Source organism: Coregonus lavaretus (genome assembly GCF_964263955.1).
Source record: "Coregonus lavaretus genome assembly, chromosome: 3".
Lineage (NCBI taxonomy): Eukaryota > Metazoa > Chordata > Actinopteri > Salmoniformes > Salmonidae > Coregonus > Coregonus lavaretus.
In genome coordinates, this window is record NC_139990.1 from 25,990,703 (window position 1) to 26,005,448 (window position 14,746).

The window sequence follows — 14,746 nt, forward strand, 5'->3', positions numbered from 1 at the left end:
TCAAATGTAAATGTCTATTGTCCACCGACATCAAACGTATCGTTGTCGTTTTGAAAAAGTATAAACACAAAAACTACAGGCTGCATGACGTCAGCAGCCTGGTGGTCCAAAATAGCATAACTGGTGTATTTTAACACAAAAAAAAAAACATCAATTTAAAAATTAATTTAGTATATGTCAATCCAGCAAACCAAAAGACAAAATAAACTTTCTTAACAATGTTTTGGTTAATTTCTAGCTTGGTAGCTAGCCAGTTCAAATGATGACCATATCATATAGCTGACAACGTCTTAACTTTAGCTAATTTGTATTCATTATTACACAACAAGATCATTATTTAAAAGTTAATGGCAAGCTAATTACAGAAAATAGCTCACGGTTGTGAGTGTGATAAAAATAAAAGCAGGGCATTCTACCGGATAATTTTTTAACTTGGAAACTATCTTGTTGGCCTAACGTTATATCCTAATTTGACTTTGGTGCAGGTCATGTTGTTCTTCACATTACCGTCTTTGGTAACATACACACTATATCAAATAAAATCAACGTTTATTTGTCACATGCACAGGATACAGAAGGTGTAAACGGTACAGTGAAATGGTTACTTGCATAGTGGAGTCTTTTGTTTAGACATGTAGCTAACTAGCTAAACAATGAACCATAATCCCAACTCATAAAGTTACTACCCTGCATGAATCTGCAGGAAGCTAACGCTAACCAACTAGGTTCAGTGTTCGCTAGCTAGCGAACATTAGGCTATACCTAGCAATGCAAATGCTCTGAGATACAAATAATAATACTACACACATCATACACGTAATGTTAGCTAGCGAGCCAGCCAGCTAACGTTAGCTAGCTAGCTAGCTAACAGTACGCTTTAACTTGCAATGAAAACAACTTTCTGAGAAAATTAGAAATATATCATATCTGAAAAGCTAGACTCTCTTACCTGTATACATGGATGAACGCTTCTCTCTCTCTGTCACGGATGCCATGGTTGCCCTTAGTTTGAAAATGTAATCTGGAGACAGATGTTTTATACAACAGCCTTCTGTGTGTTCTCTTTTCGACTCCCTCTGCATATTTGCAATCAAACGCCAGAATGTTCTCCATCTCCTTAGCTATCATACTCTGCTTCTACTGGACATTCCACTGATATCAAAACTCGGTCCTCCAGAAAGTGGAGAGCATTAGTAACACTTTTGCAGTTCTTTGTGATATCTTTCAAAAAAGCTGCATTAGAAAGGATTACCTACACATACTGAGCAGCTCATGTTATAGACAGAAGCATGCTACATGGCAGACCAATCCGAACAAATCTCTCGGCATGTCCAGCCCATCCATTATCTCAGCCAATCATGGCTAGTGGGAAGGTTCCTGTCTTTTTCCGTGGCTAAACCCATTAGGCTCATTTAACAATTTTATACATATTTACAGATGAAATCCAAGTTTGTTATTAAGGCACATAAAAGTTCACATGTTCCAGAAGGCATTTCTGCCAAAAGACACATTTTGATAAAAAAAAAAAAAAATGTTTACGTTCAAATGCCTCTCCTGTGAAGTAGTGAAGCGCGACATATGCCTTGTTTCCTGAAACAAGTCACATATACACTGAACAAAAATATAAATGCAACATCAGGGCCTAAAATTCACTGCCACTGTGGCAGGTAGATGAAAAAATCTACCAGCCACTCAGAATTTTTACCAGCCAAAATATATTTTTGCCTAAATTATATTTAAAAAATGATGACCATCCTTTGTAATGTTTCTAAAACAAGAAATGTATTATTAAGAAGTAATGTGGTATATTGCTCAATTTAATGAAATGTTTTGTGACCCGATTCTTTTACCCCAAATATCAGATGAGAAATAATGTTCAGCTGCCCCTTTAAGGGTGGCAGGTTACCGTGGTAACGGGACCGCTCGAGTCTGTATGTGTATGTGTTTGGGAGATTTCGGATGTGAGTACATTTACATTTTAGTCATTTAGCAGACGCTCTTATCCAGAGCGACTTACAGTTAGTGAATACATATTTTTTTATACTGGCCCCCCATGCTCTATCAACTGAGCTACATCCCTGCCGGCCATTCCCTCCCCTACCCTGGTCGAATTGTGCGCCGCCCATGAGTCTCCCGGTCGCGGCCGGCTGCGACAGAGCCTGGATTCGAACCAGGATCTCTAGTGGCACAGTTTGCACTGCGATGCAGTGCCTTAGACCACTGCGCCACTCAGAGTAGTAGTAGACCGCTTCTCTTCGCTATCAGTTGAAGCAGCAGATTCAAACGAACATTTGAAAAACAACCGAGCTTGTGAACAAAACAATGTAAATAGCCAAGAAACCGGAGGACTTTGCTGGCTTGAGTACATTAGACCAACCTTTATGTGCCAGCACCTCCAAACATGAATCTATCAGCGCTTCACTCACAGTGCACAAAGCTGTTGCTGCGCGAGGTGGGATCTAGGATTCATATTTCTTTGTGCGATTAGCAGCTATAAAACAAAACAGCAGAAATACTTTGAAAACAGCTACGTCAGCATTTTTTGCTAGAAATCACAACTCGCATATATGCGGATACTTGGCTTTTGACTCTATTTTTTATTCACAGATTCAAATGTAATGCTCGCACTATAGAGCCCTGCAAATTGACCACCCGCCAACGTGGCTGGTGAAATAGACATTCTTACCTGCCAATACCTAAATCTACCCGCATTTGGCGGGTGTTAATTTTGTGCCCTGCGACATGTAAAGTGTTGGTCCCATGTTTCATGAGCTGCAATAAAATATCCCAGAAACTTTCCATACGCACGAAAAGCTTATTTATTTCAAATTTTGTGCCCAAATTTGTTTACATCCCTGTTAGTAAGCATTTTTCTTTGCCAAGATAATCCACCCACCTGACAGGTGTGGCATATCAAGAAGCTGATTAAACAGCCTGATCATTACAGAGGTGCACCTTGTGCTGGGGACAATAAAAGGCCACTCTAAAATGTGCAATTTTGTCACACAACACAATGCCACAGATGTCTCAAGTTTTGAGGGAGAGTGCAATTGCCATGCTGACTGCAGGAATGGCAACCAGAGCTGTTGCCAGATAATTTGATGTTAATTTCTCTATCATAAGCCGCCTCCAACGTTGTTTTAGAGAACTTGGAAGTACGTCCAACCGGCCTCACAACCGCAGACCACATGTATGGCGTCGTGTGGGCGAGCGGTTTGCTGATGTCAATGTTGTGAACAGAGTGCCCGATGGTGGCGGTGGGATTATGGTATGTGCAGGCATAAGCTACAGACAACGAATACAATTGCATTTTATCGATGGCAATTTGAATGCACAGAGATGCCGTGACGAGATCCTGAGGCCCATTGTTGTGCCATTCATCCGCCGCCATCACCTCATGTTTCAGCATGATAATGCACGGCCCAATGTCGCAAGGATCTGGAAGCTGAAAATGTCCCAGTTCTTCCATGGACTGCATACTCACCAGACATGTCACCCATTGAGCATGTTTGGGATGCTCTGGATTGACGTGTTCCAGTTCCCGCCAATATCCAGCAACTTCGCACAGCCATTGAAGAGGAGTGGGACAACATTCCACAGGCCACAATCAATAGCCTGATCAACTCTATGCGAAGGAGATGTGTCGCGCTGCATGAGGCAAATTGTGGGCACATCAGGTACTGACTGGTTTTCTGATCCACGCCCCTACTTTTTTTTTAAGGTATCTGTGACCAACTGATGCATATCTGTATTCCAGCATCATGCTGTGGGGATGCTTTTCAGTGACAGGGACTGTGAGACTAGTCAGGATTGAGGGCAAGATGAATGGAGCAAAGTACAGAGAGATCTTTGATGAAAACCTGCTCCAGAGCGCTCAGGACCTCAGACTGGGGCGAAGGTTCACCTTCCTACAGGACAACCCTAAGCACACAGCCAAGACAACGCAGGAGTGGCTTCGGGACAAGTCTCTGAATGTCTTTGAATGGCCCAGCCACAGGCCGGACTTGAACCCGATCGAACATCTCTGGAGAGACCTGAAAATAGCTGTGCAGCAACGCTCCCCATCCAACCTGACAGACATTGAGAGGATCTGCAGAGAAGAATGGGAGAAACTCCCCAAATACAGGTGTGCCAAGCTTGTAGCGTCATACCCAAGAAGTCTTGAGGCTGTAATTGCTGCCAAAGGTGCTTCAACAAAGTACTGAGTAAAGGGTCTGAATACTTATGTAAATGTAATATTTCCATTTTTTATTTGTAATATATTTGCTAAAATCTGTTGACATAGTTGTATTTATTGCAGATTACGTTTGTAACTTTAAATGTTTTATTTAACATTACTCTAGATTTAATTGTTCAGTGTTGTGTGACTGGTGATACAGTATGCGTAGAAAATGTGGAAGTTTAGTTGCTAATGGTCTACGTCATGTTTTGGCTTGAATGTTAGCTGTGTGGTTCATATATAGATGATACTCATGAAACCACCCAGATCCTTAGTTTTAGGCAAAAAATATGTTTATGCGCCAATCAGGTCATTTCTGGACCATATTTCTGTCCATTTAAGGGACACATTTTGGCAACTAGATTGAGGCCTGTGTACCAGATGTCCCAAAACATTTTGATGATTATTCTTTTGATGTATTTACCTGTTGAGTTTTAACCCTATTCAATGTTTGATATTATTCACCCTGCAGAGTAAAAGTGAGGCGGGACCTGAGATGACCTCCACCCATGTGCCGCCTCCCTCCCAGCAGCAGACGCCTCACCCTCACACACAACTCATGTTGGCAGGGAGTCAGCTGGCAGGGGTAAGCACTGGCACAGATGTAGTGTGTTGGCGGTTAGGGTGATAGACAGTAAGCATCATCTGCTTCGCTCTTGCTCTTGCTTGCGTCTTTCCAAGGTTGGAGTGAATTCCATTTCACTTCAATTCTGTCAATTCAGGAAGTAAACGGAAATTCAAATTAAAATCTTCCTCATTCCTGAATTGACTAAATTAAAATGGAATTGATCCCATCTCTGCCTCTTACTGCCTGCTCAAATGCTGGGTGACACTATTATTTTTCTCTACCTCTACTGCTTTTCCCCCTCCTCTCTTTGGGCAAACCCTACCTTCTCCTCCACCTCCTCCTCCTCTTCCTCAGCTGGCTGCCCTCTTGCCTGCGCAGCAGCAGCTGTTGCTTCAGCAGGCCCAGGCTCAGCTCCTGGCCGCCGCCGTGCAGCAGTCCAACGCGGCTCACGCTGCTCATGCCGCCCACGCAGCCGCCCAAGCCAATCAGCAGCAGCAGCAACAACAGCTGACCAAACAGGAGCAAGCCCCGCCCCAGCTCACCCTCTCTCAGCCTATCCAGCTCACCGCCCAGGTAGGAGCAGCCAGTCACGGATCAGATATGACCAGCTTTAAGTCAATCTAACGCACTAACCAACATTCATCTATGTCAGAAGTGTTTCTCTATATACTCTTGGGTGATGTTAGTTTAAAGGCTGGGGCTGTGCACATTTTGGTTCTTTGCTCATTTCTTTGCATTATATTTCCTCCAAGGGTGTGTGTGTATGTTGCAAATCAAACATGACTTGTTGACCTCTTTCTCTTTCTCTCTCGCTCCTGCTCCCCCTCTCTCTTCCTCCTGTAGGATATCCAACAGCTGTTGCAGCTGCAGCAGTTAGTCCTGATGCCCGGCCACCACCTGCATTCTCCTCAGTTCCTCCTGCCTCAGGCCCAGGGACAACAGGGGCAGCAGGGTAAGTGGGACCTACTAAGTAAGTGGGAACCACCATCATCAACACTGTGACTTACTCTTCGCACAAAACATAATGTAGAGCTTGGCATTATGATCTAACTGCTTAGTTCTAAAACAAGTTGTAATAATACAGTTAAAATACAATAAAGTAGTGTTCATGTAATTACAATACTTTAATAGTGTTAATAGTGTTAATTGCTTCTCCGTTGTGTTCCTCAGGTTTGCTCTCGACACCTAATTTAATTCCCCTACCTCAGCATCAGCAAAGCCAGGGGAGTCTTCTAACTACTCCACCCAGGATGGGACTGCAAGCACAGGTATAGTATTATTGAAAACCACCTAAAATGTGTGTGTGTGTCTGTGTGTGTCTCCCCGTGTGTGTGTGTGTTGAGACTACACTTTAAAACATCCTGTACTACATACTTGTAAGTACAGTAGGGATCTGCCTCTACAAGCAGAAATCAAAGAGCTCTGTTGAATCAGTGCTGGTGCATTGATCCAAACACTGATCTAATCAAAACAAAACCAGTAACCCAGAGTGTGTTTGAATTGATATACAGTTTAAACATTGCTAATGTCAGTGTGCCAGCCACCCCTCGCAATTCCACAGGAATGATATGGGTTTATGTCTCATGTACTGTAGCGTCGCCATGGTGATGGCCTCTCATCATTACAGAGGGACAAGAGCGGGGACGGCGGCGTGACCACCGGGGCCTCAGCAGCCCCCATGACCTCGGTGACCTCTGGCCCGCACGGCGAGGAGCCCAGTGACCTGGAGGAGCTGGAGCAGTTCGCCCGCACCTTCAAACAGAGACGCATCAAACTAGGCTTCACACAGGTACGCTTGTATGCATATGTGTGTGTGTGTGTGTGTGTGCATGTGTGTGCGTGTGTGTGTATGTGTTGTGATAAAGGTCAAGAGAACCAGGAGCAATTTGATCAAGCTAGACTTCACATGGGTCAGAGTGTATATGTGTGTTTGCAGTGAGGGGGGGTCAGGAGGAGCTAGAGGCCAGAATGAAGATGACTGTTTAACACAAATTCTCTCTTCCCTCAGGGTGACGTAGGCATGGCGATGGGGAAACTGTATGGGAATGATTTCAGCCAGACCACCATCTCTCGCTTCGAGGCCCTCAACCTGAGCTTTAAGAATATGTGCAAGCTCAAGCCTCTGCTTGAGAAGTGGCTAAACGATGCAGAGACCATGGCGATAGACAGCATGCTTCCCAGCCCGAACTCTCTCTCCTCCCCCATGATGGGGTTTGAGGGCATGCCGGGGCGCCGCAGGAAGAAACGCACCAGCATTGAGACCAACGTTCGGGTGGCTTTAGAGCACAACTTCATCTTGGTGAGAAAGAGATAGGTCCCACAACAGACCCCTGGGGAACCCACTCAAATTACATTCTACATAAACCAATGACTCTGTCCCCAACAGTTTATTGAAGTTTATTTCACTTTTTTCACTTTTTTTTCATTTAAAAATATTTATCCTTGCTTGGTATTTTCTAAATACCGCTGAAACTGTTGAACGGAACATTGACAGCTTTGTGCGATATAAAATGTTTGTGGCCGGTGACAAAATGCTTGACCATGATTTCTGACCGCGTTCCCTCCAGAACCAGAAGCCTAACTCAGAGGAGATCCTCCTGATGGGCCAGCAGCTCAACATGGAGAAGGAGGTGATCCGGGTCTGGTTCTGCAACCGACGCCAGAAAGAGAAGCGCATCAACCCTTGCAGTGCCACCCCACCCCTGCCCAGCCAGCCCCCCTCTGTGATGCACAAACCCCCCTGCTACAGCCCACACATGGTATGACCCTGCACTCACCTATCCACACCCTCCCCACCATGCCTCTCATTGGCAGGCCTTTCTATATCTATGGACATGCCCCCTCCCTCTGTGACCCTGTGGCCCAACCCATCCTGCACTGCTCCACTCTCAGCACCATGCAAATGGCTACACTGTTGTATGAGGTGTGATAAGTTACACACCAACCCACACGTCATCACAGTTACACCATGAGAGCACGTTTCTTCTGTCTCTCTCCTGCTCACAACCTATCCACCTCTCTCTTTCTTTCTTTCTTTCTTTCTTTCTTTCTTTCTTTCTTTCTTTCTTTCTTTCTTTCTTTCTTTCTTTCTTTCTTTCTTTCTTTCTGTACCTCTCCCTCCAGATGTCCAGTCAGGGGCTGCACCAGGCTGCCACCAGCCTCAGCACAACAGGTGAGGAAATAGATTTTTTGATACATTTGTGTTTTTGTGAAGCTAGGCCACAAGTGCCAGAGGTCTAAATTCCCTTTAGTGGAAGTGCAGATGCTCAGTACCATGGCCATTGGGGCAACCTATCAATGTAACCAAATGTACTGTATAGCATTCATATTACTACTGATGGTTCTCTCTCTCTTTCTCAGTGACCAGTCCATCGCCCTCGGCGACCTGCCCTCTGACCCCCAGTGGCTCTGCAGCCACCAGCTCCGCCTCCTCCTCTATGACTCCGCCTCCACACAGCACAGCCAGCCCCGCCCCTCCCACCCTCAGTACCCACAGCCTGAACGCTGGGTGAGTGTCCTTGCTCTCTCTCTCTCTCTCTCTCTCTCTCTCTCTCTCTCTCTCTCTCTCTCAACTACTGTTCTACACTTACTCAATCTAACACTGAACAATCCCTCATACTCAACAAACATAAACACACTTTGATAGTAGACGCTGGGTTAGTGTCCCCTAATTATATCATTCTAATTCGGTGGTCTACTCTATCCGCTCTCTGTCCCTTGCACACTCAACGACTACTGCACATGTGCTGAATTGAACACTGACTCCTAACACTGTATCCTCAACACACCTTTCTGTGTTTCATCACTTTGCCAGGTTGTCAAATAAACACCAACATGCACGCTAATCAATCAGCAAGAGTACATAGCGTAACTGACATTCTGAGATTTACAGACAAGTATTTCGCTGCACACACTGTAACATCATACGCAGCCAATAAAGCAAACTTTGAGACTGGATGAGGTGATATTTACTGACTTGCTGGGAATTTATGGTATTGGACTACATGTGGAATGTCATGTCACCCCACCTGTTTTGCAGCAAATCTGAAAGTTCTCACACATATGAAGAAACATGAATATTTGTCTGCAGGCACGAACGTGTTAGTCAACCCAGAGTCAGACCCAATGCATAAATTCAAAACATGTTGTGTATCCATAACAGACATAAATGTGGGTGTTTGATTAATGAGCTTTCACTTAACCCTCTTGGTCCTTTCTCTAACTCTGCATGTGTGAATGTGTGCGTGTTTGAATGTGTGTGTATGTGCACATGGGTGAATATGGACCCATACATATTCCAGGAACACAATGATGGGAGTAAGCACAGGGATGAACCAGGCTCTCGTCAGCAGCAATCCCCTGGCCACAATGCAAGGTGTGTTAGTCTGACAAAATCTGACAAAAGTGTGTATCCAGATTATGGACGGTATTCTGACTTCTGATAAGTGCACGCAACGCTGCCTCGTGTAAATCATGAATTGATGTCAATAGGATACAATTCTGAAAAGAAGATGTCCCTCAATTTGCCATCATTTCAACATGCGATTTCAGATCAATTGAAATTGCATGTCTTCACACCATCCCATTCCATCCATATCACCACCAAGTAGATAATGGGAGTGTCGTGTGTGTCTGTGTGTATGTGCCAAGCGTGAGTTTTTCTGCAAGCTCTGACTAACTAAGCTCTCCTTGCTCTACCCACACTACTTTCTCTCATCTGTTGCAATGTCTCTCCTTCATCATCACCATCCTTCATCTCACCATGTCATCAGTTACAGTGTCACCCAAATCGATGCCCATGTATCTCTGGTAGGTGTATTCACTTTTATTATTTCTCCTCTACCTTTCTCTTCCCACATCAATTCTTCCACCTGCCTCTCTCACCGCGTCCCCTGAAACTCGATCATGGCTCAGCTCTGGCTGCCAGTGGTGGGCAGCTGCCCATTTCCAGTCTTGAGGCCGGAGGTCAGATGATCCTGGGCGGGGCTGGGGTTCGCCCCTCCCTATTCTTCAACCGTCACACCCTTCTGCCTATGGCGTCCCCCCAAGCCGGCGTGGGATTGGTCGGCAGTCCCAGGGGCGCCTCTCCACCCCCCGGCGCCAGCGGCATGGACGTCGACTCCTGCTCCGCCTCTCCCTGCTCCAGCCCTGCCTCCTTCTGCTCATTCAGCGAAGCCTCACCGCCGCCGCTTGGCGGGGCCATGGCCGAGTGACGACGACACAACCCAAAGGATCCTATCAGAAGGAGGAGGAGGAGGAGTTTTAGTGGAGCTTTACAGAAAAACCTTGCCTTTCAACCAAAGCCATCTCTCTCTCCCTCCATTTGTCGCCTCTGCTCTCTCTCCCAGAGTCTTTCAAAGCCAAAAAAATACACCGATTGAAAGAGGAAGAAGAGAGCAAGGAAGAATGGAGAGGAGGAGAGAACAGGAGAACGGGGGAGATTTAAACCAAAAAAATGATATATCTATACAGTTGGAGAGGTGGCATTGTGGAAGGCAGTACATTTATTCCTTTCTCTGGAAAAGAACAAATGAGCTGACAAAACTGGATGAAAAAGAGGGCAGGGATGAGAACTGAACTAAGACTTTGTGTGAGAGATGGGTGGCAAGGACAGGAAAGGAAGGAAAGAAAGAAAGACTTTCAACAAGCTTCAGCGGATGGATGGAAAGAAAACCAAATAAAAAACTAGAGGGAAACACACAAAGACAAAAATGACAAACATGCCAAAATCTCCAAAACCGAAGTACCAAAAACTGAAACCAAAAAAACGGAGAGAAAAGCTTTACTTAAAAGACTTATGATTCTGATCTGTCCAGGATCAGCACATCAACCACACTCAACAACGCCAAAAACATGTATCATTTCATCGTAATATGCTCTTTTACAACGTTTATTTTTGTATTTTATATGATTTGAGCTTTGGGTTATGTCATACCAAATTAAACATGATTTGATATAGATATCTTAGTAGTGTCAGTCCTCCCACATATCTCTACCTACCTCTCTAGTGGCTCTACAGTTTCAACCTAGTTACAGTATTAAACTGTATTGTGGATTTAGCAGTCACCTCAGACTAATAACAATTAGTAACTTTACAACTTATTTTGTGGGTTATTTTCTTATTACTGATTTTTCTAATTGAATCCTCATAGTCATGACCATCGTAAATTGTAATCATCACCATTAGGGTTATTATCTTCAATATTTGTTTAATATGATGAGATATTGTTGCCTCCTTTGTTTCAGTCCAAAATTATTGACACCCTTGATAAAGATGTGCAATAATGACTCTATAAAATAAAGAATTCAAATACTGGACTATATTGTATGCAAAATAAATGGGGAAATTATATTATGTTATATGAATAATTGCTCAGAGAAAGAGATTTTGTTTAACAAGTAATACAAAAAAAATCTTTAAAAGATAGGTGTCAAAATTATTGGCACCCCTGTTTTCAATACCCCTTGTGAGGATAATGACACTGAGCCTTTTTCTAAAATGTTTTATGAGATTGGAAGACAGCAAGACAATAACCCCAAGCACTAATAAAACATGTACATATAAATGGTTAATTGACCACAAAATCAACATTTAGCAATGGCCATCTCAGTCTCTGGCCTTGAAACCCATTGAAAACCTGTTGTTTGAAGGCTCAGTGTCATTATCCTCACAAGGGGAGGAAGCTGGAGTATTAAAAACAGGGGTGCCAATCATTTTGATCACTATCTTTTTTAGATTTTTTTTTATTACTTTCTCTGAGCAATTGTATTTGTATAAAATAACATAATTTATCCTTTTTTTTTTTTTTGCAACAATATAGCTCAGTATTTTAATAATTTATTTTATACAATCTTTTTTGCTCTATCAAGGGTGCCAATAATTATGGACCAGACTTTATATGAACACCAAAATGTACTCTACTGCCTGTTGCTTCAAGTACACATACATACACACACACACACACACACACACACAGACACACACACACACACACACACACACATACACACCAGACTACACTAGAATGTATCGAGATGTTGAACCAAAATAATCCTTTATGCCTTTCATTATATTTGTTTGCCTGTTTTTTTTATATATATAATTTTCATATAATTCCACCAACTTCATATCATTCACTTCCAGTCAGTCACTCTTGGATACCAAAGCATTGTTTCTCCCGGCTGGAAGAGCCAGGAAACAAGTGTTCAAACAGAGACCTCAGCAGTGTCAAAACCCAAACACCCAATAACAGAGGACGACTCCACACCAAAACAAAAGTGACAGCGTCCCTCCCAGCCCCCAACCCCCTGCCCCCCATCCCTTCTGCCCCTCTCCTTTGCCTCGAAAGATGGGGTCAAAGGGCCAAAGAAAGAAGAAGAGAAGAAAACAAAAAGACTGCCCAAAGGAGTCAAAGGTAAAAAGAGGATCTGTTGGAAACTGCAGGGGAAAACCGATCTGGAATGGAGGACCAAAACCAAAAAACAACCTTACCAAAACCTCCGTATGAGCGACTAAACTGAACAGATAAGAAACCAAAAACCAAATACAACACGTCGTGGACAAAGAAGAGGAGGAGGAGGAGGCTTTAGAGAGAGGGAGGGGTCAGGCCCTGTCTGTCACAGCCTGAGACAGAGAGGCTCCCTCTTTCCGTCTCACTCTCTCCTCCCTCCTCCATTTGTGACCTCACTTTGTTCACCCTTTTCCTGGACGGAATAGCTAATGACCTCGCTGAACTGAATAAAAACTTTATTTTTTTTGTTTTTGCTTTTCATGGTCTGTCTTTCAATTGCTGTATGACTTTGTCTCATTGCTTTCTACTTATAATGGGGATGATGGGGTGATTTATTGCCTATTTTCATATCTTGTCTGGGTTCTTTTTTTGTGGTGCATTTTTCATTAGGTGGTTGGAAATAATGCTGTGAAAATATAGCTTCAAAATGTTTCTTTGATCAAGAATGTCGTGAAAAAGCCACAACTGAATACCAAAAGCAAAACTTCTTGACACACAGACATACCAAATACCAACCAAACCAATGCACAATTGTCAGAGAGGAACAGTTGAATAACTGTGTTTGTGCTAGGTTTTCTGGATAGAGATATAGAGAGACTGGTTGAGAGAGAAAGGTACTGTGCGTGCGTGTGCATTCAGGCATGCTTCCATACATGATTGCTCACATACCTGTGTGTGAGATATGGAGGGTGTGTATGTGACAGGGGAACAAAGGAGGGAAAGAATGAGTGTGTGGAAAGAGTTATTCTCTTGCATATTAACCAAACCATAAAGTTTCAGTACACAGTGTTCTGTCTAGTGTACCACAGAATAGTGTTCGACAAAGACAGGGAACTTCACACATGAAGTGAGGCATTCTTGGGCACATATAGGCAGATATTAAAGGCAACCAATGATAATATTGTGGGGAGGGGCGGGCGGAAATCAACTGAAAACCAGTTGACATACACTTTTAGAGGGAATGTATCTGTTAGTGCTTCAATAGATTTTGTAGGAAAAAATATATATGTTCTACTGCATACTTATTGCTAATGTATAAAAGGCTGTGAAATGATCCTTGATAAAAATGTTGATGGTAATGATGACTTGATTTTAGACCAAAAGCTTTAAACTATCTCTCTGGGGATCTTTGTTTGAAGATTTGTATTTATTCATGTACGGGGGAGGATAGGTTTCTTTGCAAATGATTTGTATGTTATGAACTCTCACCTGTTTATTTATTGATTCATTCATTTATGTAATTTATTTGTTCTATTTATGGATTCTGACCTTTGTAATAGCTGGGGGTTGTGAGGTTCTATTTTGGAGAGAGGTGATCTTGAGATTAAGACAAGAAGACAAAATGCTTTAAAACACAAAGAAAAATGTCAAGCTTTAAAACAAAAACTGAAACCAAATGTAAAGACTGTTCTTGTAATGGGTGTCTTCTCAGAACCCATCTCAACTGATAAAAGCCCTAACCTAACAGAGAGGAAGAGAGAGAGAGAGAGAGGGAGAGGGAGAGAGAGAGACTATCAAACTGATCCATGAAATGGGTGCATTTTAGAGTAAAGTGGCCCCTGAAATGTCTTCTTTCGCTTTTCTACTTACACCTGTGAGTGCCAATAGGAGTTCAAACACGTCTAGATCTCTCTAGATGTTCATACTTTCTCCAGCTCTCTCTTTCTCTCTCTCGCTCTCTGATCTCGTCTTTCATTTCAAGGTGAGGGTGAAATCATATATACCTCATATTCTGTGATGAAAAACCAAATAGACAGAAGCTTTAATAAGACATGTGACCATGGTCATCTTGGCTCAGGAGAGGGATACAATAACGGGCCTGGCTATTGAGTTTGATGAACAAGACTTTAGAATACTTTAAAAAAAGAATAGTTTGTAAGCAGTTTCCTCTATTTTATAGGTAACACGTGCTATGACCTCACTCCTCAGAAGTAGATACACCACTCCTCTCTCCTTCAGTGGGTCTTTGATTTCTGTTGACAATGCTGTGAGGGTATTGGAGGTGTTTATGGCAATGTTTCTTCTGAGAAGGTGTGTGTGGGATATTAACATGATGCTAATACTGTACAGTATGTGTGCCTGTGTAGGGCTCTCCTGTGGTGTACCGAGAATGATACCAAAGTTAAACCACCACAGTGAGACCACACACACAAAACACACACACACACACACACACACAGTTAATCCATGTGTATATAAACATTCAGGAGTCTTCATAAAGACTGTAAATGCTACATAATGGTATTTACCACCCTTCATTGATATCAAAAGACATACTACTGTCTTCAAGAGCACTTAATGCTATGAAGCGATGCGCCTTGAATTGTGATCATTTTATACTGTAGTTATAAGTGGCTATGAATGTTTGTTTTATGTGCTTATTAAGAATATCCTCAACTTATAGGTCTCCATGAACTAAGAGATTTCTTTGGCCTTGAGAACACATAT

General features: G+C 43.0%; 1 protein-coding gene across 1 annotated transcript in view; it reads left to right on the forward strand.

Annotated features, from left to right (window-relative positions):
• LOC311117046 (POU domain, class 2, transcription factor 2-like) overlaps positions 1–10,018 on the forward strand; it is a gene marked incomplete at its 5' end in the record, with an annotated part of 43,699 nt that extends 33,681 nt beyond the window's left edge. The window contains 11 exons of the mRNA XM_084157477.1: positions 4,692–4,805; positions 5,142–5,360; positions 5,631–5,757; positions 5,958–6,055; positions 6,382–6,576; positions 6,796–7,086; positions 7,355–7,546; positions 7,911–7,959; positions 8,148–8,295; positions 9,089–9,162; positions 9,702–10,018. Coding sequence (XP_084013603.1) covers positions 4,692–4,805; positions 5,142–5,360; positions 5,631–5,757; positions 5,958–6,055; positions 6,382–6,576; positions 6,796–7,086; positions 7,355–7,546; positions 7,911–7,959; positions 8,148–8,295; positions 9,089–9,162; positions 9,702–10,000 — 1,806 coding nt within the window. The 3' untranslated portion in view covers positions 10,001–10,018. The remainder of the gene's footprint in view (positions 1–4,691; positions 4,806–5,141; positions 5,361–5,630; positions 5,758–5,957; positions 6,056–6,381; positions 6,577–6,795; positions 7,087–7,354; positions 7,547–7,910; positions 7,960–8,147; positions 8,296–9,088; positions 9,163–9,701) is intronic.
• Positions 10,019–14,746: the final 4,728 nt, after the last annotated feature.